The 27,463-nt window shown below is 35.1% G+C and overlaps 1 protein-coding gene across 7 annotated transcripts in view; it reads left to right on the top strand.

Annotated features, from left to right (window-relative positions):
• ERBB4 (erb-b2 receptor tyrosine kinase 4) overlaps nucleotides 1–27,463 on the top strand; it is a 1,173,590-nt gene that overhangs the window by 827,861 nt on the left and 318,266 nt on the right. For all 7 annotated transcript variants that reach the window (XM_058438803.1, XM_032754659.2, XM_058438808.1 and 4 more), the window contains 5 exons: nucleotides 7,059–7,172; nucleotides 8,520–8,646; nucleotides 15,247–15,320; nucleotides 16,438–16,528; nucleotides 18,469–18,668. In XM_058438803.1, coding sequence (XP_058294786.1) covers nucleotides 7,059–7,172; nucleotides 8,520–8,646; nucleotides 15,247–15,320; nucleotides 16,438–16,528; nucleotides 18,469–18,668 — 606 coding nt within the window. The remainder of the gene's footprint in view (nucleotides 1–7,058; nucleotides 7,173–8,519; nucleotides 8,647–15,246; nucleotides 15,321–16,437; nucleotides 16,529–18,468; nucleotides 18,669–27,463) is intronic.

Below are 27,463 nucleotides of genomic sequence, written 5' to 3' on the forward strand. Positions count from 1 at the left end.
GACAGGTTTTCTAAAATGCCATTTTGTGGTGTTGAGATATTGTTGAAAATGTCCAAAAGCCCTACAGCTATCCCTCTGGGTAAGAGTGGTAAAAATAAGAGGAAACATTTATGTTTATCTATAGCATAGAAAGTCACGCTTTTGGAGAAATGAGAGAATGGTGTAAGTATGCAACATCACAGAGAAGAGAAGAGTACAGTGTTGGTATGAACACTTTGTGTGACCTGAAGAAACAGAACGATAAACTGTTTTATGCTGAAAATGAATAAAAGAAGTTAATGAAAAATAGAATAGCACTGAATAAAGCTAATGATAAAGATCTTGCTTGTGTACCGAAAGAGTGGAATTGTCAGCATGTAGATGAACATAAGCCACATAATGGTATGCTGATCATCAAACAGGCAAAGATCTGGCATGGTGAACTGAAAGTTGAAAAGAACTGTAAATATTCAACAGGCTGGACACAGAAATTTAAGAAAAGACATGGCATTAAATCTTTAGAGATTCGTGGTGACAAAACATCTGCTGATCACAAAGCACTGGAGAAATTCATCATTGAGTTTGCCAAGGTCATCACTGATAAAAATCTGACACCAGGACAATTCTGTGATGCTGGTGAAACATCACTGTTTTGACATTGCTCCTCCAGAAAGATATTGACCACAGTTCATTAGACAGCCCCTGCAGGAATGAAGGATGCCAAAGACAAAATGACTATGCTGGAATGTGCTAATGCAGCAGGCACACATAAATGTAAACTTGCTGTGATACACAAAAGCTTGCATCCTCACTGTTTCCACGGAGTGAATTTCTTACCAATTATTACGCTACTAAAAATGCATTGGTTACCAGGAACAACTTTTCTTATTGGCTTCACCCAAACATTTTATACTAGCACCTCCTGCTCATTGCTGGGAAGCTGGACTGGATGTTGACTGCAAGATTTTGTTTTTCCTTGACAACTGTTCTACTCATCCTGCAGCTGAAATTCTCATCAAAAATAATGTTTATGCCGTGTACTTTCCCTTAAATGTGACTTCATTAATTCAGCCATGTAAACAGACTATCCTTAGAGCAATGAAAAGTAAATACAAAAACACTTTCTCTTTTTTTTTCTTTTTTCTTTTTTTTGAGACAGAATCTTGCTCCGTCACCCAGGCAGGAATGCAGTAGTATGATCTCGGCTCACTGCAACCTCCACATCCCAGGTTCAGGCGATTCTCCTGCCTCAGCCTCCCGAGTAGCTGGGACTACAGGCACGTGCCACAATGCTCGGCTAATTTTTTAGATTTTTAGTAGAGATGGGGTTTCACTGTGTTAGCCAGGATGGTCTCGATCTCCTGACCTTGTGATTCACCCGCCTCGGCCTCCCAAAGTGCTGGGATTACAGATGTGACCCACCGCATCTGGCCAAAAACACTTTCTTGAACAGCATGCTAGCAGCAGTGAACAAAGGCCTGGGTGTGGGAAGGTTTTCCAAAGGAGCTTAGCATGAAGGATGCTGTATATGCTGTTGTCAGTGCTTGGAACACAGTAACTAAGGACACAGTTTTGCATGCCAGGTACAACCTCTGACCTATGACTGTGTTCAGGAAAAAGGTGGTTACTTGGAAAGATTCCCTATGTGATGTGAGAAAAAAATATGCCTTCAGAGTCCATCAGTAAGCTGCAAGAAGTGGATATCACAGAAGTTTTTAACATTGATAATGAGTTGTTACTTCATTGACTGATGGTGAAATTGCAGAAGTCGCTCTGAATCAAAGCGATTGTAGTAATAGTGACAATGAAAATGTTTTTAACATTGCACAAAAAGTATCTACAGAAGACATGATGAAAATGTGTTATGGGCTCATTGAAGGACTAGAGCATGGTGCATTCGTAACAGAACAAGATATCATGGGAGTTTATAAAATCAAAAAGAGACTTCTAAGACAAAATTCACTGTGAATGGGCAAATGACCCTGGAGGAAACATTTTAAAAAGCCATCCAGCAGAAAGCCCCCTTATCCCTGTAGGACCCATTCCCTGGTTTCTCAACTGTTTCTGATGTTTCTTTTTACCTAAGAAAATAAAACACAGTGTATCGTAACCTTTTAATCAAATCACAGCATCATAGGTGGACACTAAAAGCCTGCATTATTTGTTGTTGCTGTTGTTTCACAGCTGATACGGGTATTCTGGTGATTCTACTGTGATACCTAGTTATTCTGAACACATTATCTTTTCACTGTGTTAGTGGTATACCATGTTTTTTTTTTTTTTTTTTTTTTACTTTTACATATTTATGTGTGGCTAAGTGTAAGAATATGATTGCTCATCAGTAGTATATAAATTTAGTGTTATGAATGACAGTGATGCCAAACAACCACAGATTGTCTGTGTTGATGGCTGAGATAGTGACGCCTTTGTTTCTGATGGTTCAGCGTACACAAACTGTGTTTCACACCAAACATTACTTAAAATATGATATAAAATTACCTGAGGTCATGTGTATAAGATACGTGGAATCATAAAAACTGAATATTGTTTTTAGACTTGGGTTTCATCCCGAAGGTATTTCATTATGTTTATGCAAATATTAAAAAATCCAAAAAATTCTGAAATCTGAAACACATCTGGTCCCAAGCATTTTGGGTAAGGGATACTCAGTCTGTATAAGGGACACTCAATCTATATAAGGGACATGGGATTAGAGTGGCTATGGATTGTGGCTTCGTTCCCTTATTAGTCATGTGATTTTTAAATAACACCTTTAGTTCTCTATTTCTTCTTCTTTAAGATGTGGGTTATAAAAATTATATCTTCTGGCCAGGCACGGTGGCTCATGCCTGTAATCCCAGCACTTTGGAAGGCTGAGGTGGACAGATCATGTGAGGTCAGGAGTTTGAGACCAGCCTGGCCAACATAGTAAAACCCCGTCTCTACTAAAAATACAAAAAGTATCCAGTCATGTGGCACACACCTGTAATCCTAGCTATTTAGGAAGCTGAGGTAGGAGAATGCTTGTACCCAGGAGGCAGAGGTTGCAGTGAGCCGGGATCATGCAATTGCACTCCAGCCTGGGCAAAAAGAGCAAAACTCTGTCTCAAAAAATATATATATCTTCCCTCCTTTCTTTCCAGAGCCATTATAACAATCAAAGAGATAGGATATAAGGATGAGGGGGGTAGATTTTTTATTGTTTTGGAGACAGAGTTTTGTTCTGTCACCCAGGCTGCAGTGCAATGGTGTAATCTCGGCTCACTGCAACCTCCGCCTCCCAGGTTCAAGCGATTCCCCTGCCTCAGCTCCTGAGTCGCTGGGATTACAGGCACATGCCACCATGCCCAGCTAATTTTTGTATTTTTAGTGGAGCCTGGGTTTCACCCTGTTGGCCAGGCTGTCTTGAACTCCTGACCTCAGTTAATCCACCTGCCTCAGCCTCCCAAAGTGCTGGGATTACAGGTGTGAGCCACCGCGCCAGGCCGAGAGGGGTAGATTATTTAAACAGGCTTTGAAAACACAATTCTAGTCATTGTTATGAAACATGTTCATATCTATTAAAATAAAAATTGTACTTTGACTTATTTATATATATGTGTGTGTTTAATATGTCTCTTAATTAGCATTTTAAAGTCACAGACACACTAACTCCAAGACAGCAAAGATTTTGCATCTTAAATATTTTAATATTCACACCAGTCCTTTTCATCTAATAACCTCTTATCTAAAGTCACCCTATATGTCACCATGTACCATCCTTACAAAACTGAGGGCTTGGCAGTGTTGTAGGGTGGGGCTAAATGATATTTTCCCTTTTCTTAGAAGCGTGTTATACTACTACCTAATCTACTACCTTCAAATTAGGATGCCTTTCCCAAAGACAGTCAAAACTATGCTTTCTTGGAGTTTTTTGGTGCTTTCTCTTTTATTCAAGTCCTTAGATTGAAGCCCAAGGGTAGGGTGAACGCAGAAGTACCAGGAAAATTTGAACTAGAGAATTCCCCTTTTCTTTGCTATATCCTTTATAGCGATTCACCTGAAAGCTGTCAACTCCAAACTGTAGTAAGTGGCTAAACATGAAGACCTATTGTGTGAAATTACAAGACTTATTTACTTTAAATGTGGTAACTGGCAGTCTTCCTTTTTTAGATTAGTTTGTGTACCTCAAACTACAGGCTAATTTAAAGCACTTCAGTAGTTGTCTATGAAAAAATTTAAATCTCTGATGGGCCTGGCTTACATGGCTTGGTTTGCCAAATTGAAGCTTTCTTGGGAAAACAAGGACATTAAGCTTCTGCTTCTTCTTCTTTTTTTTTTTTTATTTTTATTTTTTTTTTTGAGACAGAGTTTCACTCTTGTTGCCCATGCTGGGGTGCAATGGCACGATCTCGGCTCACTACAACCTCCACCTCCTGGGTTCAAGCAATTCTCCTGCCTCAGCCTCCCTAGTAGCTGGGATTACAGGCATCCACCACCATGCCTGGCTAATTTTGTATTTTTAGTAGAGATGGGGTTTCTCCATGTTAGTCAGGCTGGTCTTGAACTCCCTACCTCAGGTGATCCACCCACCTCAGCCTCCCAAAGTGCTGGGATTACAGGCATGAGCCACTGTGCCCAGTCAGACATTAAGCTTCTAAATGCAGGTCTACATTTCCTAATCCAGAATTCTGAAATTTAAAAACTCCAAACATGCATTTTCTGAAACTCATTTGGCTGCAAAACTTGAACCTAACTGGTATAAGACTAATTATAATATTTGCTTATTCCATTCGGCAGAAATGTGAAAGGGTTTCATTGTAACGCATTTCCCAAGATGTGTTAGTTGGTTCTTACACTGCTATAAAGAAATACCTGAGACTGGGTAATTGATAAACAAAAGGCGATACAATTGGCTCATGGCTATATAAGATACAAAGGCTGTACAGGAAGCATGAGGGATTCTGGAGAGGGCTCAGGAAACTTTCAATCACAGTGGAGGTGAAGGGGAAGCAAGTATGTCTTCCATGGCCAGAGCAGGAGGAAGAGAGAGGCAGGAGGTGTTGCACACTTTTAAACAACCAGATCTCATGCTAACTCACTCTTGCCACGACAACACCAATGGGGATGGTGTTAAACCATGAGAAGCCGCCCCCATGATTCACTCACCTCCCTCCAGGTCACACCTCCAATACTGAGGATTATAATTTGACAAGAGATTTGGGTGGGGACACAGATCCAAACCATATCACAAGACCTTGAAGAAAGAATGGCTATTTAATATGGTGTATGCACCTGTTGCAGGTTGGGTTCCCCTGAGATAGAGATTAGGTTATTAAGGAGCAGTTTCAAAATCAGCACTTTTTGGGGAAGGGAAGAAAGTAAGATTGGACTTTGATATCATCTTAACAAAGTGACTCTTTGTTGTGGTGGATGCTTTCATGTGGATATTGACTTGGAATGCAAATTTTTCCATACTTTGTACCCACTCCCATAGATTCTTTGCCCCAGATTCCCTTTCTTCTCAAATTTTCCAGTATTTCTTCTCTCAGGACAAGCTCATGAGTGCATATATATTCTAAGGTCAAGCAACTTCTCTTTTCATACAAAATGAGTAATCAATTTCGCTACCTAGAATTATGCCTGTTGGTAAGATTTTTCTTGTCTCTGTGTTTCAAGTCCACTCATAGGTGAGATGGCAGACACAGAAGCTGCCATCCATTTTCAGCTAGTACCCACACACCTAGTCTATTTTGTATCTTACTCTGTTAGCTTTTCCTAAGTGCCTTCTCTCAGCCCCCACACAGCCACAGGTATGAGATGACTGAGAGGGGCCAGTCCAGTGGTGGATGGCATGGGGGGCTCTTAACCATTTGCTTATGCAGTTTACTTGTGCTTCTGCCCGTACACATATCCTACTTTAATTTTACAATGGAATGCTTTTGGACCTGCCCAATATGATGACATTGTGACATTATAGCAAAACCCTGTTCATGATAGGCAATTCTGGCTATAAGGTCTGACCCAAGATCCATCTCTACCAGGACCCAGAAGCATGTCAAAAGCTGTTTATTAAATGGTGTGCAATCCTGTGCTACAGGTGGCATAGCTTAGCTCTAAAAACCTAGAAGTCTCTGTTGTGATTTTCTGATGAAACTTGCCATAAATCTACATGGCATATTTTCCCACTATAGATGCTTCCAGTATCATAGAGCCTCTTGGGTTTTATGGCTCAAGGAGCAAAATTGCTTGCATCACAGCCTAGATATACATCATATGCCTTTTCTGCTTTGGGCACCCCTGAAGGCTGTAAGCATTCCACAACATTGCATGTTGTGCCAGAGCAATATTCCCAGGTCATGGAGGGATGCTGCTTTTAAAACCAGAGTGGCCTAGCAGGTATTGTGTTTCCTATTTATTGTGAGAGCCTTTAGGTGCAATAATTTGTCCTTTATTTTGGAGGGGATGTTCTGTCATATCCCAGGTCACTGGACTGCTAGACATTTAATCCAAGTACTGGGTAACAAAATGCTCCTTGTCTATTTGATATACCTTTTCCAAAGTACTACCCTTTCCAATTTTACTTTGTTTCTTCATATAAAAATATGAGAAAGGTTTTGTGGCACTCCACTGAAAAATAGAACACATTTTAAGCATTTTCTCCTGGATGTGAAGTGTACTCTGATCCAAGGCAGTTCAACTTAAGCTTCATTTGTGCTTCATGAACTTGAAGTATTTTTGGACTTCAAACTTGCATCATGTCATGAAATGAAGTGGAACTACTGAAACACACAAGCTAAATGTCATGTAGTTTCCTAAGTATATAAAAGAAATCTACTCTATCTTGGGGGCAATTCAGGAAGTGGAGCAGTAACCAAGCAAGTACTAGTTGTTGTTAACACACATTGCATTTGACTGGAAATACGATTTCAGGATGAGATATTTAAACAAAGAGTTGTTTCAGGGGAAATACATAAACAGTATCAATGATGCTAATCACTTTTAAACCCTAAAATATCTTGTTTTGAACTTGTTTGCTGAATGTTAACATTAATGCTTATTTTACCTTTGTGTTTTTTTTAAAAAAAAAAAAACAACAGATAACTTTGTGGTAGATTCCAGTTCTTGTGTGCGTGCTTGCCCTAGTTCCAAGATGGAAGTAGAAGAAAATGGGATTAAAATGTGTAAACCTTGCACGGACATTTGCCCAAAAGGTGAGTGGTAGCTCAGATTATTTAGTTAGAACTGGGACTATATAACAAGGTTTTTAATTCACTTTTAAGTAGACCAACTTTTCAATGTAAACCCACTCTCACTGCCCACACACGCTTTCCATAATTTTGGACAGTTACTCAAAATATGAACTTTTATAGCACTGTCTATTATTGAGTTTGAATTATATCTACTAAAATGGCCCAGAAAAAAACTCAGATGTAACATTGATAGGAACTCAGAAATAAAGTTGCATGTTATTCTGTCAATAGCAAATCTTAAAAGCTTTGTAAAAAACAAGAGTTCACACTGTTATGTTGGCATCACAACACATATTAGTTGCTTGCCACTATATACAAAATTATCTGCTAAGCATAAAAAGAGATGCAGAGGGACATGAAATTTACTCTCCAGGTCTTAAAAATGTATTTCAAAAGATGAGATCTATGAAATGACAAGAAACCTTACCATAAGTTTAAAATAAATATATCAGATAATTCATGCCATAGAATTTTAGTGGAGGAAGGCATCTTTTCCAGCTGTGGGTAGTCTAATTCCTCACCAGAATGAAACCTAAATTAAGCAAGATGAAAATAAAGTCTAAATCTCCTGAATGTTATTAAACTTTTCAAAGTATCAGGGAGTGCCCTAGAAAAGGACAAACTCCAGACTTACTTTTAGATGGTATTTTTCTCTCTCTGCCTCTCTGTTTCTTCCTTACCCCTCTCTCTCTTTCTCTATACACCGCCCCCACCCACACACAAAAATTGTTGTTTGTTTGTTTCAATTAGAAGCTTCAGAAAGCATGTTCAATTTAAGCATAAATATTTGAATGGCCCTTGATTTTGGTTGTAATTCACATCATTAGAACTCTTTCTTTACATATATTCTCCATTAGACCACTGTTTTTAAAATTGCAGGTTGTAGACCATTAGTATGTAGGCTATGAAATTATTTTGCTAAAGTTACCAGCATTTCAAAATCATTACAAATGATATTTTTGAAGAAAGTAGAAAATAGATAATTTTATGTTGTTAGGAGGAGTACCGATTGATAAAATTTCTGTAAGACTTATGTATGTGTTGTGTGTGTATACTGGGTCTTGATATAAAATGTAATTTCTATGATGAGTCATGGTCATTCGATTTTAATGCAGGGACAAGTTTTTAAAGCAGAACCAGTAGTGAATGTTGAGTGAGTGAATAATTTTACTTTTTAGAAAACAAAATTTGTAATATATTTTGTATGTTACAATTAAAAATACTCTGCTATATTATAATGAAGATGCAATGATTTATTGGCCAAAAACAAGTTTCTCAATCCCCTAACTCTGAGTCTTGTTTCTACAGCTTGTGATGGCATTGGCACAGGATCATTGATGTCAGCTCAGACCGTGGATTCCAGTAACATTGACAAATTCATAAACTGTACCAAGATCAATGGGAATTTGATCTTTCTAGTCACTGGCATTCATGGGTCAGTATTAAATTTTTGTGCAAGTTATTTTACAAAGTGTAGACAAAACTGAAGAGATTCTTTAGTTTTGTTTATTTCATTCCTCTGGAACCTGAAGAGTTTCGCCTTTCATTAATGCTCCTCACCAACAAAAGCAAGGGCCTGATTTCACCAGCAATGACAGTATACTAATTTTGGAATGTGCTCAAATTTTAGTTTGGTGACTATTTAAGGTCAAAAATATAAATTTGTATTTAAACAAAATTATATTTTAGGACATTCTCCTCAAATCCACCGTTTTCAGCAAGCTTGACTTATTTTTAGATATGTTTGGGGAAAAAGTATCACTGGTTGAGGTGGGAAAATTCATTCAAACTTCTAACTGATTAGGTTGAGAAAACATGAATTAATATCCTTTAAAAAGTCTCACATAAAACTAATCAGTACCTTGAAATTCCCCGAGCTTCTTCCAGAAATTCTTTGTCCTGATATATTATTTTTGTCTTGTTTCCCTTAAGTTGGGAAGTTAGCACCACTGTAAGAGATGCTGGTAAATGAATTTCATTTTGGTAATAAAAATTGTAACTTGATTTATCTGGGCTCCTTCATTACAGAACCCCCTACTGGTTTTAACTGGAAAACGAACAAATTTGTATTCTTTGAATGTCGGTATTTTAACATTGTATGCTATCTATTTGTCTATATTACCACTTAATCCCTAAATATTAGTGCTGCAGGCCACAGATAAAGAATATCTCTCATATATTTTAATTCAAAATTTTATTCTGAACATATATCAGATCATTTCTAAAAGCAAACTAATTTAACATATTATGAATAAATATGTCCAAATAGGAATGGCAAGAACAATAGAACAAAGTTTTTCTTTTCATTCAAATCAATTATTATATGTATTATTGCTAAATATCTGTTTATTTTATAGGTAGCTGTTAATACAGTCCCATGTTAGATAGTATAATAGTATGTATGTAGCTGCCACCCCATAATTGTTGTATCTGTCTTAAGAAATTTTTTTTTTTTTTTTACTTACCTTTTAAAATGTACAGACTTGGTAATTCTTGGCCCATATTCCTACATGACAACAATTTGTTGGAACTGGGTAGCTGTATTAGTCAGTTATCACGCTGTTAACAAAGACACACCTGAGACTGGGTAATTTACAAAGAAAAAAGAGGTTCGGTGGACTCATAGTCCCACATGGCTGGGGAGGCCTCACAATCATGATGGAAGGCAAAGGAGGAGAAAAGCATGTCTTACATGGTGGCAGGCGAGAGACAGTTTGTGTAGGGGAACTCCCCTGTATAAAACCATCAGATCTCATGAGAATTATTCACTATCATGAAAACAGCATGGGAAAGACCCACCCCCATGATTCAGTTACCTCCCACTGGATCCCTCCCACAACACGTGGGAATTGTAGGAACTACAATTCAATATGATATTTTGATGAGGACACAGCCAAAGCACATCACTAACACTAGTCATTTTGAGATGGGACACACTTAATCAACCTTACCATAGTCCCCACTGGCCTTCTGAATCCATTTACATTGCTGTCTTACCCTCCTTGCCCCATTGCATAGGAGACCTGGGACAATATTTAGGTGCTTCTTCATAATTTAATGCATATACGACATTTAGTAAAGCAATATACCCACAATTTGACTATATTTAAAACCAAATACCACATGAATGTAAGATTATATTATGCTAGTAATGTCTTCTGGGAAATAAGAAGATAGAGCCACTTGACTCACATTGCATGCTTTCACCTAGAAATAATAAATGAATTAGCCTCAAGCCTTTCACTGTGGGGAATGATTTGAAATCATATTCACATGAATTGCATTAGACAAGTAGTTTTTATCCTTATCAGGCCCAACATTCCACTTTTATATATTAAAAAATTGCCACTTTTCAATTCTGAAATAAAATTTATAGATAATGTAACCTAAATATATATATTTTTAATTATTATAATTCTCTAGTTGTAATTTTAAAAGAAATACAAAAAAGTAAGGTACAATAAAATAAATATTGTTAGGGGAATGCCAAGTTTCCAATTATATGGAAGTTTGGATTTATGAAAAATGAGATTAGAAGGCATTTTTGTGTATGAAGTACCAGGAAATAAAAAGCAGAGGAACAACTGACCACTGGGAATTGAAAACCACTAGCCAGACACATTGTTATATGACAAAAGAAAGAGGGAAATGACTTTCATTGAAATTGGAGTAAATTGCTTCTGGACATTTTGGCTAAGATTAAGTGAAATTGGAGCAACACAACTAGGGAATTATGCCTGGCCAAAGTATGACCAAGCATGAAATTTGCACACATGAGGTCCTAAATGTCTAGTAGGACATTTTAAGGTTGTATAAAACACAATGCAATCCTTTAAGAGACAGTTAACAGCCTTGTGATAACCCCTGTAAACTATAGGATCCCCCAGTCTCTGTTACAACTGAAACAGCTCTACAGATGTGTCAACTTCCTGTTCGTGGGGTGGTGCTGCCCTCATTGAGAAACACTGCAAGAATTTTGTGATAGTAGAAAGATTGCAAACTACCAAAAGTAACCTGCCAAGGCTAAAATTCTTACATATAAAACATGGGTAGAAAGGTTTCAAAGATATTTTATCTAGTGAGGTTCAGAATAGTTATTTTAGTCTTGGTTCATCATAGAACATAATTATTAAAACTCTAGATTTCTACTAGTTATAAAATTACTCTCTCTATATATATATATATTTTTATATATATATGTATGTATGTATGTCTGTATCTATGTATGTATGTATGTATATTCACTTCTGGCCCAGAGTGGAGGAAAGTTTAATAAATAAATGCAATAAAAAATGGAAACAGGTAGTCCAATGAATAAAAATGCATCAGGCAGTAAAGACCATGCATTTACAAGTTTATGGGAAGAATACCCCTTTAGACTAACCCAGACTTCTAAGGAGAAAAATATTGCCCATTCATCCAGGTGAAAAATTACTTATGGAAAATCAACTTACATGGATTAGAAGTAGAAAGGCAAACCAAGTTTGTCTTAAACATAAACTTAGAAAATGAGAGTTAGGATTTCTTCTTGGATAATTTGATCCAGAGTAGATTGGAGCGTGATTTGAAGCTCCACCATGGAGGGTTTGTGTTGAGTTGCGTGGCTTTCTCTCACGTCAAACGCTAGGTTTCCTCCAATAAAAGAACTTGAGAAATGGATTAACAATAAATACCTATTTCCTATGATTGTTGTGGTGATTAAAAACAAAAGTTGTTTTGAATTGCTCAGCCCTGTGCCTGGCATGTTGTAAAACATTAACAAATTGTATAAAATAGAAGGTTGGAAGTGCGGGGAAGGAGGGAAAGATAGTGAGAAAGAGAGAGAGAGAGAGAGAGAGAAGGATGGGAACAGAGAGAAATGAAAATAAAAAACAAAACAGAAGGAGAAGAAGGCAGTGGAAAAGAAAAATCGCAGTGCCTATGTCTAGTTTATAGCACAGCATGTTGTGCAGCAAATATTAATTTTACAGACTTGATTATAGTCTTATATAGACTCTTTTGGAAACCAAATAAAGGCAAAATTTTCCTTACAATGAGTCATGCTTCTTAGTTCAGGGGATTATTTGTCCTTAATCGTAGCACTTATACCTGGAATATTTAAAATTATAATTATAATTGGGTCTCAAGTATAATTTATAAGGTATTTTCCAGGACAAACATATAAATGAATTATGATGTATTCTTTATTCTCAGTGTCATGCCAGCATGAAACATATATTCTGAAGCCTTTCTCTTTCATCTTAGGAAAGTATGGCTATAGAGTTAATTCAGTAGAATTAGACATGTTATATATGTATAGATACAAGTGTGGTCATGAATGTAATGTGTGTTTGTGTGTGTGTGTGTGTGTGTATAGAGATATTTTAAAGGTGAACAATACAGCATATTATAAGCAGAAAACTTACAGTGAATTAAAGAAATGTTGTACCTCATTTAATTTCCATTACCCGTAATATTTTACTAACCAGCTTTTAATAAGTTCGTATGGTTTGATTAAAATAGCTGAGATGTTTTTAACTAATGAAATGCAAAAATAATAATTTAATGAGTTTGTTATGCTTTTTAAAAACAAGTTTCTCCACAAAATGTATTTACTGGAAATTCATCAATTAAAATTTTAATATATAATTAGGCTCAAGGAAGTTAATTGGCATGTTTAGTTTATAGTACATAGTACCATTGCCAGAAACAGTAGTAGGCACTCATTTTCTTATTTAGAATGGGAATTGTGGGAATGCTTAGTGCTTAGGGTTATCGTTAGGAAAACTTTTCTTTCATGTTTTGTTATGTTTTACACTGTTGATGTGCAGTGCTTAGAGTAACAAAATGCTCACCAAATAAGCATGTTCATGCTGTGTCAGAATGAGACACTGGCAAGAAAGGGTTTACGTAGTATCCTGCAATGGTGCTAGACAATGGAATGGAAATAATAAGCTTGATGATAAAATAAAGTGATTTCAGTGGAAATGAAAATATGTTTGTCTGTCTTTCTCCTGAGCTTTATTTTGGATCACCAAATACAGTGACAGGGTAGACATAATGTTCTTTTGCATGGCTCTGAATTTAGTTAGGAAAGTTAACTGTTTTAAAGTACTGTGTATTTTGAGTGGCTATAGGATGCAACTCCCAAGACATACTTTGAAATCAGTGAGTGGAATTCTGTCAACTTATTTTACAAGGGTCCTGAATCTCTAAAATTAACTGTATAAAATATCTGTGGTCCACTGGGCTTCATGTTAACATTCCAGAATTCATGTCATTCCTGGCAACATGGAAGTGTTCTCACTGAAGGTTTGGACTGACCCCATTATTGTGTGCTTACCCTGAATTTTGAGTCTTTCGCAGTAAAACCAGGATATTTGATTATATGACCTGAGCTGTTTATACACTGCTTTTCATCAAAGAACAAATGTTGAAAGCTTATTCCTGTACTGCAGAGCTGATATTTCCTCTGTATACAAAATTATTTGCACATTAAAAAGTGAAGGCAAGAGTTTTCCTACATGATACACTTCATTTTTGGCTTCATATTCATTGAAAACATAGTTATTTGTTCCATATATCTTTGCTTGTAAATAGAGAAAGTTGCTAGAACATTTAATTGAGACTTTAAGCTTTTGTGAGATATTAATATGACATTGAGAAAACTTTAATCAATAGTTTTTGTGTGAACTGTAAGGAAACACATTTATAGTGTTTCTCCAACCTCAGCAATATCCAGTATTTGAGCCTAGTATAAAGCACTCCATGTTAAACTAGCAGTACATTGTATTGATTGCACTTCCTAGTTTGAAACAGTAATTTAATCAAGCAAAGTTTTGTTTTTTTGTTTTTTTTTTTTAAGATGTGGAATGGTTTGCAGTAGGGAAGACTATGCTGATGAACCAAGTTCAGGAAACCAGTACAAAGTGGTTCCAGAGATCAAGGTTGCTGGAACTGATACTCTTTTCAAGATTTGAATGCTGGCATGAATAAATGCCAATGGATTCAGACATAAATCCCCAGGACATAGGCCATATGCCTGTCTGTTGTCAGGGGATTGTGGAACATGTTGATTGATAGCCCTATTAAGGCTGCATATAGTGGATCACTAGTGGTTATTCGCCATACCAAAAAGGAATGTTCCCAGAGACTGGTAAAAGAAGAGATGTCCACAGTAAGAATAAAATTTGTTTGGCTGCTGCAGGTAGATACATACTTCTAAAAAAGCCTAAGATCACTGTTCTTAGAAGTTTTGATCTGTCTTGAAGAAGTAGCCAATGGATAAAATTTAATCTCTCTGTAAATGGTATATATTAATATGAGGTCTCTACCTAGGATAGTATGAAATGTCTTTTAATGTAATAAAATTTTAAAACTTACTGTGGATTTCTTTAAAAAAAAGCTGGAAGTCTTGCTTGAATTCATATATTTGGAAGAGAATAGTTCCTATGTTATAAACATAAATATGAATAAGCTAGATAGGAACAAGATGGTTCTAAGTAATCTGTATGAAGAGAGACTTTTGGACAATGTTATAAATATTATGAAAATTCACAAGTAGATAAACGTAAAGCTACAGAAAAAAAATGTCGATTTTATTTGTGTTTGTTTCTGTCCTTCTTACGAATTCCAGGTACTAATAGCAATGTATACTTCTTTGAGGAGCGGAAATGCCAGTTGTTCTCACTATAATATTATTTCTAGACTATATATATTCTTCCAAATCAAGAATAAACTTTTAAAACCAAATAATGTAAAATGGTTAATACATGAACTTACCATCTTTGGGAATTTCATCAGAACAGTTGAAGCTGAATAATCTTATAGATCTAGAATAGGCTTTGATGAAAATCTCATATTTTGTGACATCAAAAATTTCCACAAAACACCTATTATTCCTCCTCCACATCTAGCACAGATTAACTTAGACATGCATTGATAATGCCCCTATTGCTAATTAAAATTAAATTTGAATAAAATATTGTCACATTTTTCATATTTTCAATCCTTTATTAAAATTTAAATTTGGCTACATCTCTTCTTGATTTTCTAGGGACCCTTACAATGCAATTGAAGCCATAGATCCAGAGAAACTGAATGTCTTTCGGACAGTCAGAGAGATAACAGGTAATTTTTTAAACTGCAACTGTTATGCTATGAACACTATAATTTAAAAAAAAGTTACGTAAGATTGGCTGGGCACCGTGGCTCACGCCTGTAATCCCAGCACTTTGGGAGGTTGAGGCGGGTGGATCATGAGGTCAGGAGATTGAAATCCTGGCCAACATGAAGAAAACCTGTCTCTACTAAAAATACAAAAATTAGCTGGGTGTGGTGGTGCGTGCCTGTAATCCCAGCTGCTCAGGAGGCTGAGGCAGGAGAATTGCTTGAACCCAGGAGGTGGAGGTTGCAGTGAGCCAAGATCACACCGCTACACTCCAGCCTGGCAATAGAGTGAGACTCCATCTCAAAATAACAACAAAAAACGAAACAAAACAAAAAAAGTCACATAAGATTGGAATCAGCAACTGATTTTCAAAGCAGATTTTAGTTTGTAAAAACTCGTATTATTTTTAAAGATGGTGTCTTATTAGCTTTTATGCACATTTTGAAAGCCCATGGAATTACAAAATGAGTATCTTTGAAAGTTTGACATTACGACTCTTGCAAGTGTCAACTGATCTTTGAACCTATGTTTTTCTGTTTACTTCTTCAAAAGAAGTACTATTGAACATGGATAACATGTAGCACTTATTTAGCACATATATATTAAGCATGTAATGTGTTCAACATTGTCTTAGTAGGTAATATGGGGCCCATAGATATGAATCAGACATGGACTTACCATAAAATAATGCCAAATCTAATGAGAAAGGTAAGATATGTATATAAATGTCTTAGACTGCAAGGGTGACACTGATGTCGTATGTAAACAGATGAAGAGGTAAAAGATTTCAGAGAAATTGAAACTATATTTTTCTCTTTATCTAGTTAGACTACATTTTTGCATTTATAAGAATAAATCAAACTGAGTCATTGAAACCTTTCAACATACACAGTTTTATTGGGTAGGACACTCAATCTTGGAAGAATACATATGTAATAGTGCTTCAAAAATAGTAATGTTCACTGCCCCTTTCTCACTTCCCAACTCTCAACACATTTTCACCATATTTCAAGAAAAATCAGCACTAATACTAAGACAATGATATTCTGATTTATTTTTACTACTCTTCACTTGTAGGTTTCCTGAACATACAGTCATGGCCACCAAACATGACTGACTTCAGTGTTTTTTCTAACCTGGTGACCATTGGTGGAAGAGTACTCTATAGGTAAGTGGATATGTTTAAAGCTGCAGGCCTCACAGATTTCAAGAGGAGCATCATGTGTGCATTAAGTCAGAACCATCACTCTTATTGATTACTGATTCTGGGGAAATCATGCTTCCATCCTTAGTTCCAAAGCTCAATGAAAATACCTCTGATGATGGTATGAAGTATTACAGAATACATAGTTTAATTTTTCAATTGTCTGTCACTCAAAATAATATTAGTATTTTGCAAGTATGGAGTGCATGATGTGAACAATTCAATGAAACTTTCTTTTTTATCAGATGTTATCATAATTAAAAGATAAGAGTTGCGTGACTTGTTAATGCCTTGGGTGTATAGGATACAAATGCTGTTGTGCCAGGAGGTTCTGTTCTTGTCTCTGGTGCTATAATTTGAACTACACATTACAGGGTGATGTTTTAGGAACTGGTCCACCACTCTACATGTAGTGCTGGTTAATAAATGGACAAAAAATTCAGGTTTAGAAGGACATTGATAAAATTATTATGTCAATAATTTAAATTCACATTATAAGAGTAAATAACAGATTTCTCTGATGTCATCTGTATGACGTTCTTATTTATGAACAATTAAAAGTCAATTTACATATGAATTTTTAAAATTTGTCTACTTAAGTTCAAAATATCTCCAAACTTAAGATCATCATTGATTTTCTTGTAATGTTTTATAAAAAGTACATTGAATTTCACTATTAAAATTTAAAAGTTATATTTATAAGAGGTTTTAAAAATGTAAAGGAGAAAGGAGCTTAATAAGAAAGGATAGTTGAGAGATACAATCTATTAAAGTGCCATATGTAAACAACTTTTACTACCTGTTGAATAAATATTATAAGCCAATCAAGACATTATGCTAACATTGTAATCAACAGCTCAAGATAGTTATGATGGGGACAAAATTTGAGAGAAAGAGTTACGTCTTAATCTTTATCATTGAGCATACACGCACACAAACACACGCACACCCCGACAACCATGGAGAATAATTATAAATATTAACAGCAAAGAATATTTAAAACTATAAATAAAAGTGGAAAGCTTTGGTCTCCAAAATGTAAAATAATATTCATTAGCTGATTGAAATGTGGGAAGCATGTTTATTCTTTAGAGAATGGAAAAGTAAATAAGTAAAAAAAAAGTAAATAAGTAAAGAAGTAAATAATTACAAAAATGTGGACTATATTAAAATAAAAATAGTTTCCTTGATTTTTCAATTGTCTGTCACTCAAAGTAATATTAGTATTTTGCAAGTATGGAGTGCATGATGTGAGCAATTCTAAACAGGGTAGTTGTTATTTAACTTTTAGAGACCTTTTCCCCCAGATACCCAAGGCATCTGAGTTTGTTTTCTTTTTCTAATTTTAGTTTAGTTTGATTCTTTACTTTTTACTATCTCCTAACTTACTTACACATTCCTCAATTATTACAGTTCTTTGGTGTCTGAGGTATAAATTAAAGCTAAATACCTATAATCATTTTCTGAAATTATTTATACATACTCTGAAAGTATGTCTAAATCTATTACATAAGGAGGAATTAATATCTTACTTTGAGTAGATGAACAATCGTTTCATAAGCACTTCTTTAGTGTTAATACAGGATTTCATCATTGAACAACGTAAAGTTAAGGCTTGGGGTGGGAAGATAGTGAGCAGATATTTCAGTGGTAAATACATACACAGAAATAGAGATACACTGCCAATACGCATAACTGTAAGCAATGGAAATTTTACTTTGGGAGGTCAAATTATTACTTTAAAAACTGTATATAGCATGTAAAAACAAATATTCTATACACAGATTTATTGATTCAGTTTCTATTTATACTCCATTAGCATTCTTTTTAAAATAAAATGTCACAGCCTTATTTCACTCTGGAATGCGTTTCATGGTTCCGTTTTCTCCCTCCCCCCTCTTTAGTGGCCTCTCCTTGCTTATCCTCAAGCAACAGGGCATCACCTCTCTACAGTTCCAGTCCCTGAAGGAAATCAGCGCAGGAAACATCTATATTACTGACAACAGCAACCTGTGTTATTATCATACCATTAACTGGACAACACTCTTCAGCACAATCAACCAAAGAATAGTAATCCGGGACAATAGAAAAGCTGAAAACTGTAGTAAGTACATTACTCAGACATTTAAAACATAGAAACTTAAATTTTTTCCCATTCTTCTTTGGACCAAACGATTAAAAATAACATCAGGTCAGAATTGTTGCTCTGTTATCCCAACTCTTAAAAAGGAAGGTAGTTATTACAATTACCAACATGGTATAAAATAATCAGAATAAGTGACTTTCTACAACATATGGTATATTTATTTGCAAGACGTCTTGCCTAAACTTAAGAACCCTCCTGTGGAGATTTGGATTCAGTGGGTCTAAGTGGGACCTGGGCATTTAAATGTTTAATCGGCATCCCAGGTAATTTCAAGGATCCAATCAATTTGTGGAGATCCACCCTATTGAATTCTCTGTTTGTTGTTTGGTTTCAGTGAGTTTCATAACAGAATAACAGAGTGTTGCCATTTAGAGGTGGTAAGAAAAATGAAGACGTGTTTTTCTAACGTGTAAAAACTACTATTCAAGAAGTATATTGTTCAAGGTGTTTTCTTGTTCAGAAAGGAAGTTTATTTTATTAATGCATTTATGTAGACATGTATATCATTTTTTCATCTATTTTGCTACTTATTGATTCATTTAATAATTTCTTCTTTACTCTGAAGCAAATAATGCTTTTGTAGACACATGACTATGCCATTCCTATCTAACAGCATGATACTCCATTGATTTATGCTTAATTCTTCCCTGTTTTTCTACTGAATACTACTCTTTCCTACATCCTATGAGTGCCACTATTATGAGTACAACCATCTGACTCATTATGGTAAATACTGAATAAAAAGACTCCGAACTCAAATGAACTGTTTGCAAATGAATATTCTTGTTGTGGGCACAAAATTAATCCATTCTAAAAGGCAGAACCCTAGAAAATTCTGCTCTCACAGTATTTTCTTACTTCTTTGATCTCTCCATTAAAACAATCATAAGGGTACACGTAAATAATGATTGAGTTTGTGTGTGCGCGTGCGTGTGTGTGTGTGTGTGTGTGTGTGTGTGTGTGAATAAATAGAAGACTTTTTTAAAGTTATAAACTCTTAAGAGGCCAACATGATTTTTTTATTGAGTTGTCAGTGAATTAGTTGATTTATTAAGACCCCATCTTGTTCCAGAAATAATTTAAGGCAGCTCAGTCTACCAATCTTCATAAAATATAACTTATAATTTGTGAGGAATTCTCTTATATTTTAGCGCTTTTCAATCCTTAAAAATATTTCCAAATAAAGGAGAGCTATTGCAACATAAGGTTCCTGCTAAGAGTGAACTTAAGTTCTTACTCATTCTTATGTTCCACATAGAATCACGAAATATAAAATCTAATTGTGTATGAAAAAATGCATGTTATATTGAATGATATTCATTATTTCATTTGGCCTGTGTTATTTCCTTGGTTTTACACATTACTGATTCCTAAAAGAAAATTTGTTTTGCTTTTTCCCTAATACTTAAGCTTCTTACCCCACATCACAATATGTGTGTGTACATACCCCAGAGTAGATGATTCATGGCAATAAGATAGAATCTTCTTCAATACCAATTGATGAATGTTTCCCTAAATCAGGGTTATACTCTCATTTCCTTCTACATCCTTAAAAAAATTAGTACCACTACCTTTCCAAAATTTAACTATGAATTCAAAATAATGTAAAGAAATATATAAAAGAATTAGAAAAAAACATTCTTCCTCTTTGATGCACTTAATCAGTTTACAAATCCTACAAAAATTCATATGTCCTATGTCTTTCTATACTTGAATTAAAAAGCAAATGGGAAGAAGAAAATGCAAAAAATAAATGTAGGGAGGCAAGATGGGAAAAAGGGATATTTCAATAAATTATATAATGTTATTTCACACCTCTTTAAAACTTCTAAACATTTCAAATGATCAAAAGAGAGTGAATAATGATAATAAGCGAAAATATAAAATGTGTTTAAACTTTCAGTGTTACGCTTCTTGGACTGAGGTTGGGTACTTTTCAGACCATAGGCATATTTTTTTTTCTTCTGTGAACAAGAATTGACTTTGCAGTTTGGGGAAACAAATGAAACAGTTGGGAGAAACATAGTTTTGTGGTGCTATAGTATCAAGCATATCATTTTTCATTTTTAACATCTTAGAATAAATATATTTTGCGTGAAATTCATTTATCAGAATTTGGACTTCAGTCTCACAGCACACTGGATCCATAAAAATTCCATATGCCTCCATTTTCAGAAATATAATTACCCTATAAACTTGACCTCAGAGATGCTGCTGATGTTTACAATCCCCAGTACTCTTTGTAAAGGGGAATGTCTAAATGCTTGCTTCATTTTAAATGCACTGTAAATGTTTCATTTTTAGACATTCCGTCTTGGTATATCATACACACACAAGATGTACATGAGCATACGCACATGTTCACTACAACACCTAAACATATATGCATATACAGCTTGCGTGTTTGTATGCAGTTCCACATACAACACACATGCATATACACACACCTAGAAAACATATCCACGCATACAGACCCTTACATGCTCACCTACGTTTACATGCAGTCATCATGAAATACACTGATCTAAATCTAGGAGTTGGCTTATGAACTTAAAGAAAAGGCAATCCTTCATTTGTAATGGTGTTTTTTGGAGTTCAGCATGATTTAAAACAGTAATGACAATTTTAAAAAAAGTTAACTCATCTATAAAGGGTAGCAGTGGCTAGAACAGTCTTACTCTTTTAAGTCATAAATTTCAAAGCTGACTTTATGGTTTGAAGAGATTGAGATTGAGGGAAACTCTGGGACATGAAAAGCTAGAATATTTTGGGCCTCTATCATTTATGTGGTTATGATACTAACCAAATTACAGTGTTAGGTGGAAGAAGTTTTAGAGTAGGTTTATAAAAGCATTTGAAGTTTCTTAAAATATTTAAGCATAAATTTTTAACACTGAAATATAAACAGTGTAGAGATAAATATTACACCAATCCTTTAGAATCCGAGTTCTATTTGAACTTATATATCTCAAGTCTTAAAAATATTTATACAGATACTGTTAAACCCAACATGAATAAGAGAGAAATTAAATTCATTATTGATTTTCAAAATAAAAATATTTTTATTTTTACAATTTTGATAGTATCTTTCTCATTGTTCAAAATAAAACCAATCAAAAATATACGAAAATATTTTTAAACTACATTATATGTAATTCTTGGTGAATATATTTTTCATATATATAGATAAAGATAGTGAAATATATATTTTCATATATGAATGGGATACCATTTCTATTTAAATACCATTCAGCCACCTGTATCTTATACTTAATATACATAAGCATCTCCCATTCAATAGATAGAGCTCTTCCTTATTACCTTTTTTTTTTTTTTTTTTTTTTTTGAGATGGAGTCTCACTCTTGTTTCCCAGGCTGGAGTGCGATGGTACGATCTTGGCCCACCACAACCTCTGCCTCCTGGGTTCAAGCGATTCTCCTGCCTCAGCCTCCTGAGTAGCTGAGATTACAGGCAGGCGCCACCACGCCTAATTTTGCATTTTTAGTAGAGACGGAGTTTGTCCATGTTAGTTAGGCTGGTCTCGAACTCCTGATCTCAGGTGATCCGCCCTCCTCAGCCTTCCAAAGTGCTGAGATTACAGGCGTGAGCCACCATGGCTGGCCTTCCTCATTCCTTTTTAAAGCTATTTATGGAAGTATGCTGGACTAGTACCATATTAATTGTATTTTGAATTATTTTCCATTTTTATATTATCACTACTGCCATGATGTGTATCTAGTTTATGAAACATTTTGTAGTGTACAATTATTTCCTAAGTCTAAAAACTTAGATGTGGAATTTCTGTGTAAATGAGGCTACATAAAAATTTTCTCACTAATTTCCACGTCGTCTTCCAAAAATACTAAATCAATTAACCTTGTTCCAAACACTGTGGGATAGTAACATTTTCCACCACTCTTTAAATCACTGGATATTATCTATGGTTTTAAATTTCAGTGATCTAAAAGAAGAAAAGAAGTATTTTATATTTACGTGATTAATTTATCTTTTTTTAATCTTGTAAATTGCTTTATATGTGAACTTTTTTCATTTTTAATTTGGGAGTTGTTCTTTTTCTCCTAAATTTGAAAGAACTATTTACAAATTAAATTCATTAAATTTTGTTCTTTAAATGTGTTGGGAATAAGTTCCTCTCTTACTGGTAATTTGAATAATTTGTCTTTTGATAAACTAATGTTAATCAAACCATATATTTATACAGTTAAGTGAATAGATTGTTCTTTTCCTTGTTAATTGTTTGAGCTTGTATTTTTAGACAATTCTTTTCATCTAGTACTTTAAAAACAATATTGAAATTTTTAACATATCTTGACATTTTGGCATAGCATTTAAAAAAAATTCCTGATTGCGATATGGATCCAAAATAATTTATTAAACAAGCCATCCCTCCTTATTGACTTTAGCTGATCAGCTAACAAATCAGCTAAAAGGTGCCAGACTCTATCTCTCAACCTAGCTATATTGTTTAATGTAGTTATTACAACCTGCATTTGCAGATGAGTATACATACATTAAGAAAGTTAAATAATATTTCCAGTTTTGGAGCTACTAAAATCCTATTAAGGATTTGAACCCAATGCCTGTCTGACTTCAAAGTCTAGGCTCTTCATTTCACCGTGATTCCTCTCAAAATAAAGAAAATATTGGCCTGGCATGGTGGCTCACGCCTGTAATCCCAGCACTTTGGGTGGCAGAGGTGGGCAGATCACCTGAGGTCAGGAGTTCGAGACCAGCCTGGCCAACATGGTGAAACCCCGTCTCTACTAAAAATACAAAAATTAGCCAGACGTGGTGGCAGGTGCCTGTAGTCCCAGCTACTGGGGAGGCTGAGGCAGGAAAATTATATGAACCCAGGAGGCGGAGGTTGCAGTGAGCCAAGATCATGCCACTGTACTCCAGCCTGGGCGACAGAGCGTGATTCCTTCTCAAAAAATATATAAATAAATAAAAATAAAAACAATGAAAATGTGATTAATTTTCATAAGAAAATTGGATGATTTACTGAAGTATACCCCCATATAACTTATTATTCAGGAGCACACTCTAGAGCCAAATGGCCTGGGTTTTAACCTCAGCAGAACTCTTTGCTATCTGACTTTTACGGAGATCATTTAGTGTCTCTGTACCTCAGTTTTATCATTTTTAAAATGGAATTGATAATAGTATTCACCTCATTGAAGGCCTGGCTCAAAGAAAGTGCTATACATAGCTGGGCACAGTGGCTAAAACCTGTAATCCTAGCACTTTGGGAGGCCGAGATGGGCAGATCACCTGCAGTCAGGAGTTCAAGATCATCTTGGCCAATATGGTGGAACTCCGTCTCTACTAAAAATACAAAAATTCGCCAGGTGTGGTGGTGCATGCCTGTAATCCCAGCTACTTGGGAGGCTGTGGCAGGAAAATCACTCGAATCCAGGAGGTGGAGGTTGTGGTGAGCCAAGATCACACCATTGCACTTCAGCCTGGGCAACAAAGTGAGGAAAGAAAGAAAGAGAGAAAGAGAAAGAAAGAGAGAGGAAGAAAGGAAGGAAGGAAGGAAGGAGGGAGGGAGGGAGGGAGGGAGGGAGGGGAGGAAGGGGAAGGGGAAGGAGGGAAGGAAGGAAGGAAGAGAAAGGAAAGATGGAAGGAAGGGAAGGGAAGGAGGGAGGAAGGAAGGAAGGAGAAAAAGAAAGAGAAAGAAAAAAGAAAGAAAGAAAGAAAGAAAGAAAGAGAGAAAAGAAATTGCAAGAGTGAGCTATACATGTATTAGCTATTATTACTACTAAAAATTTTATTTTCCTATTAAAAATAGTTTATATATTAGACATTCACATATACACATATAATGTGAAGATACAATATTTAATTTTACTTTATAAAAAAATGCCTTTTGGGGGATAAAAAGGAAAGATAAATTTCAAGAGCTTTCTTTTTTACGCAGAAGAAAAATTTACCTTATTAAAGTGGTGAATTAAAAATTTGAGAGAAAAACATCAACCATTGGGAGATATGGAAGGAGTAAGATTAGTTATTATGTTATTAACAGGAGGCTAGACATTGAAGAATTTAGAAATGATCTCAAAATCATAAGCAGATAAAAAGTATATGTTTAGGAATCCCTTGAAATATATTTATTTTTCTTTTTTTCTCTTCTAAATTAAAACATTTTAAAATTGGCTTTGTGATAAGTAACAGACTTAGTACTTTTAAAAATTCCAAAAAATATCAAGTTTAAATTAATGGCTCAGGGGAAATATATTTGGTGATGGGGAATATATTTTTTGGCACAAAGAAGCTGAAAAGGATACACATTTTTATATTTATCTCTGGTTTTTATGTTTATGAAATTTGTCAGTAGAAAAATCCACCCCATTGTACATGAATCTAGAAAAAGGTAATTTCAGAACTATGGTTAATTGCTAATAACTGAACTCTCTGGATGACAACATCATCCAATTTTATAATGAGTCCAGAATTGAAGCAGGCCAAAGAGTTAATAAGTAGGGAATAGAAGGTATCTCACACAGTGAAGAATAAAACAGTGTTTGCTTAATACATTGTTTTATTTGTTTTTCTCTGGTAGCTGTGATAAAACAACAAAATACAGAAGCAAACATTTTACTTACTATAACATCATAAGAAATGTTGGATTTCTATAAAATAAACAGACTTTATATCATCATCATTTCTAATATGTTGTATATTATAGAAAATGAATTTTGATTATAAATTAAGATTTACCTCATTTTAAGAAAACATTACTAAGGTGGCAGATTTTCTTACTTTCTCCTGCTCCCATACTTTCACCTTTAATTTGTGCACTCCTAACCCATCCCATGTTATCTTGAGTAAATGTACTTTTACAAACAAAATGCAGCCTACCAAGTTAGAAGAATCATCCTTTGGGTCTGGGAGCCTGGGAAATCAATGAATTCTGCGACACATTTCATTAAACCATAGCTTGGTATGAACCATAAAGTGTGTAACTTTGAATATAGTGAAGTCGCTATTCTTCGGAGTTATCAGAAAATAGAAAATCTTAATTATACTTCTAAGATTTTCCTTTTAAAATTACTAGAGTAATACATCAATACACTGTTCTTTGTAAAAAAAAAAAAAAAGCATTAAGTAAGATTTTGTTATTGTATTTGAAACAGCACACTGTCTAATTACTAACAATGCTACACAATGTTCTCTATGTTCTTATCAAAAGGATAATAAGCAGTTACTCTTGCCAATTAGCTACAGAAATGATACCCTTTCTATTTTGTAATCTAGAAATTCTGAGAGAAAGATCTCTCAACAATAAAAGCCAGGATTACTGCAGGCTCCAGTTTTTATTACAAATGGTGGGTGATATTTTAACCTGACTTGCCTCTACGTCAGTGGTTGCAAAATTTTTAAGTAAAACTTATAATTATTAAAAGTGCAAAAGCTAGGCTCCAGTTCTCCAGAGATTCTTATTTAGACAGTGTTGTGAGTTGCATTGTGCCCCCTCCAAAAGATGCTGAAATCCTGACCCCTGGTAGCTATGAATATGAATATGGCCGTATTTGGAAATAGGGTATTTACACATGTAGTTAAAATGAAAGTTAAGATGAGCTTATACTGGAGCAGGGTAGGTCCTTCATCAAATGACTAGTGTACTTACAAGAAGAAGAGAAGAGACACACAGATGGACACACACAAATGAGAATGCCATGTGAAGACATACACCCACTCAGAGGAAAGACAGCTGTGTGACAGCAGAAGCGACTATTGGAGTGATACAGAGGCGGACCCAGAACGCCAAGGATTGCTGGCAACCGCCAGAAGCTAGGGGAGGACCATAGAACATTCTCCCTCTGAGGCCCCAAGAAGAAACTAGCCTGTGAACACCTGGATTTTGGACTTCTGATCTCTAGAACTATGAGAGAATAAATTTCTGTTGTTTTAAGAAGCCTAGTTTATGGCAGTTTGTTACACTATTTCTATGGAACTAACACAGACAGTGGGGTGGGAAACCTTAGATTCTGCAATTTTAATACAAAGCAGATCATTCTGAGACAGGTGCCTGTGGGAAATCCTTTGGGAAACTCTACTCTGTCACAGCCCAAATTATTCCCCCATCGTTCTATAGTCAAAAATACATCCAGGAACACGTTATCCTAACAATTCATTTTTTCTTCTGAAGCTGTGTTCCCTTGTAGGAAAATTCATAATTGAATAGCTTAAAACCATATATGTAATAATAGGTTTGGGAGACTAAGATAAAGAGCTAACTTTAAAAAGCATTCTATAAATAGTGGGATTTTTTTGCATTTACTAACAACATATTCAAGAAAATAAAGGGAATATTTAATTATAGTTTATATAGTAATTGAGTAATTATACTATAAGTATACTATAAGTATTGTACTATCAAATTTTATTTACTTTAGACTTTCAACAAAATACTTTTGGATTCATTTTACTTTTTTACACTTATATCTCTTCTGAGAGGTATTTTATATTGTGCTCAGTTTTCTAGTCAAACCTTAAGACTTTCTAAAATTTTATTTCTGCTGTCACTACTGCCTCTCACCTCCTCCTATCAGAATTTCCTGCTCTGGTCCCACTCATGTCAGAGATATAGAGTAACTAGGGTATATAAGAGTTAACAACAATTTGTGTCGCATCTATTTAACCTATTCAACATGGGGAATGGGTATGTCTCTGCACTTACTTCTCCACTGCTGCTTCCCCAACTTCTTTATTAACCCATTATAATTTT

This window comes from Hylobates moloch, unplaced genomic scaffold, assembly GCF_009828535.3.
Source record: "Hylobates moloch isolate HMO894 unplaced genomic scaffold, HMol_V3 SCAFFOLD_1, whole genome shotgun sequence".
NCBI lineage: Eukaryota > Metazoa > Chordata > Mammalia > Primates > Hylobatidae > Hylobates > Hylobates moloch.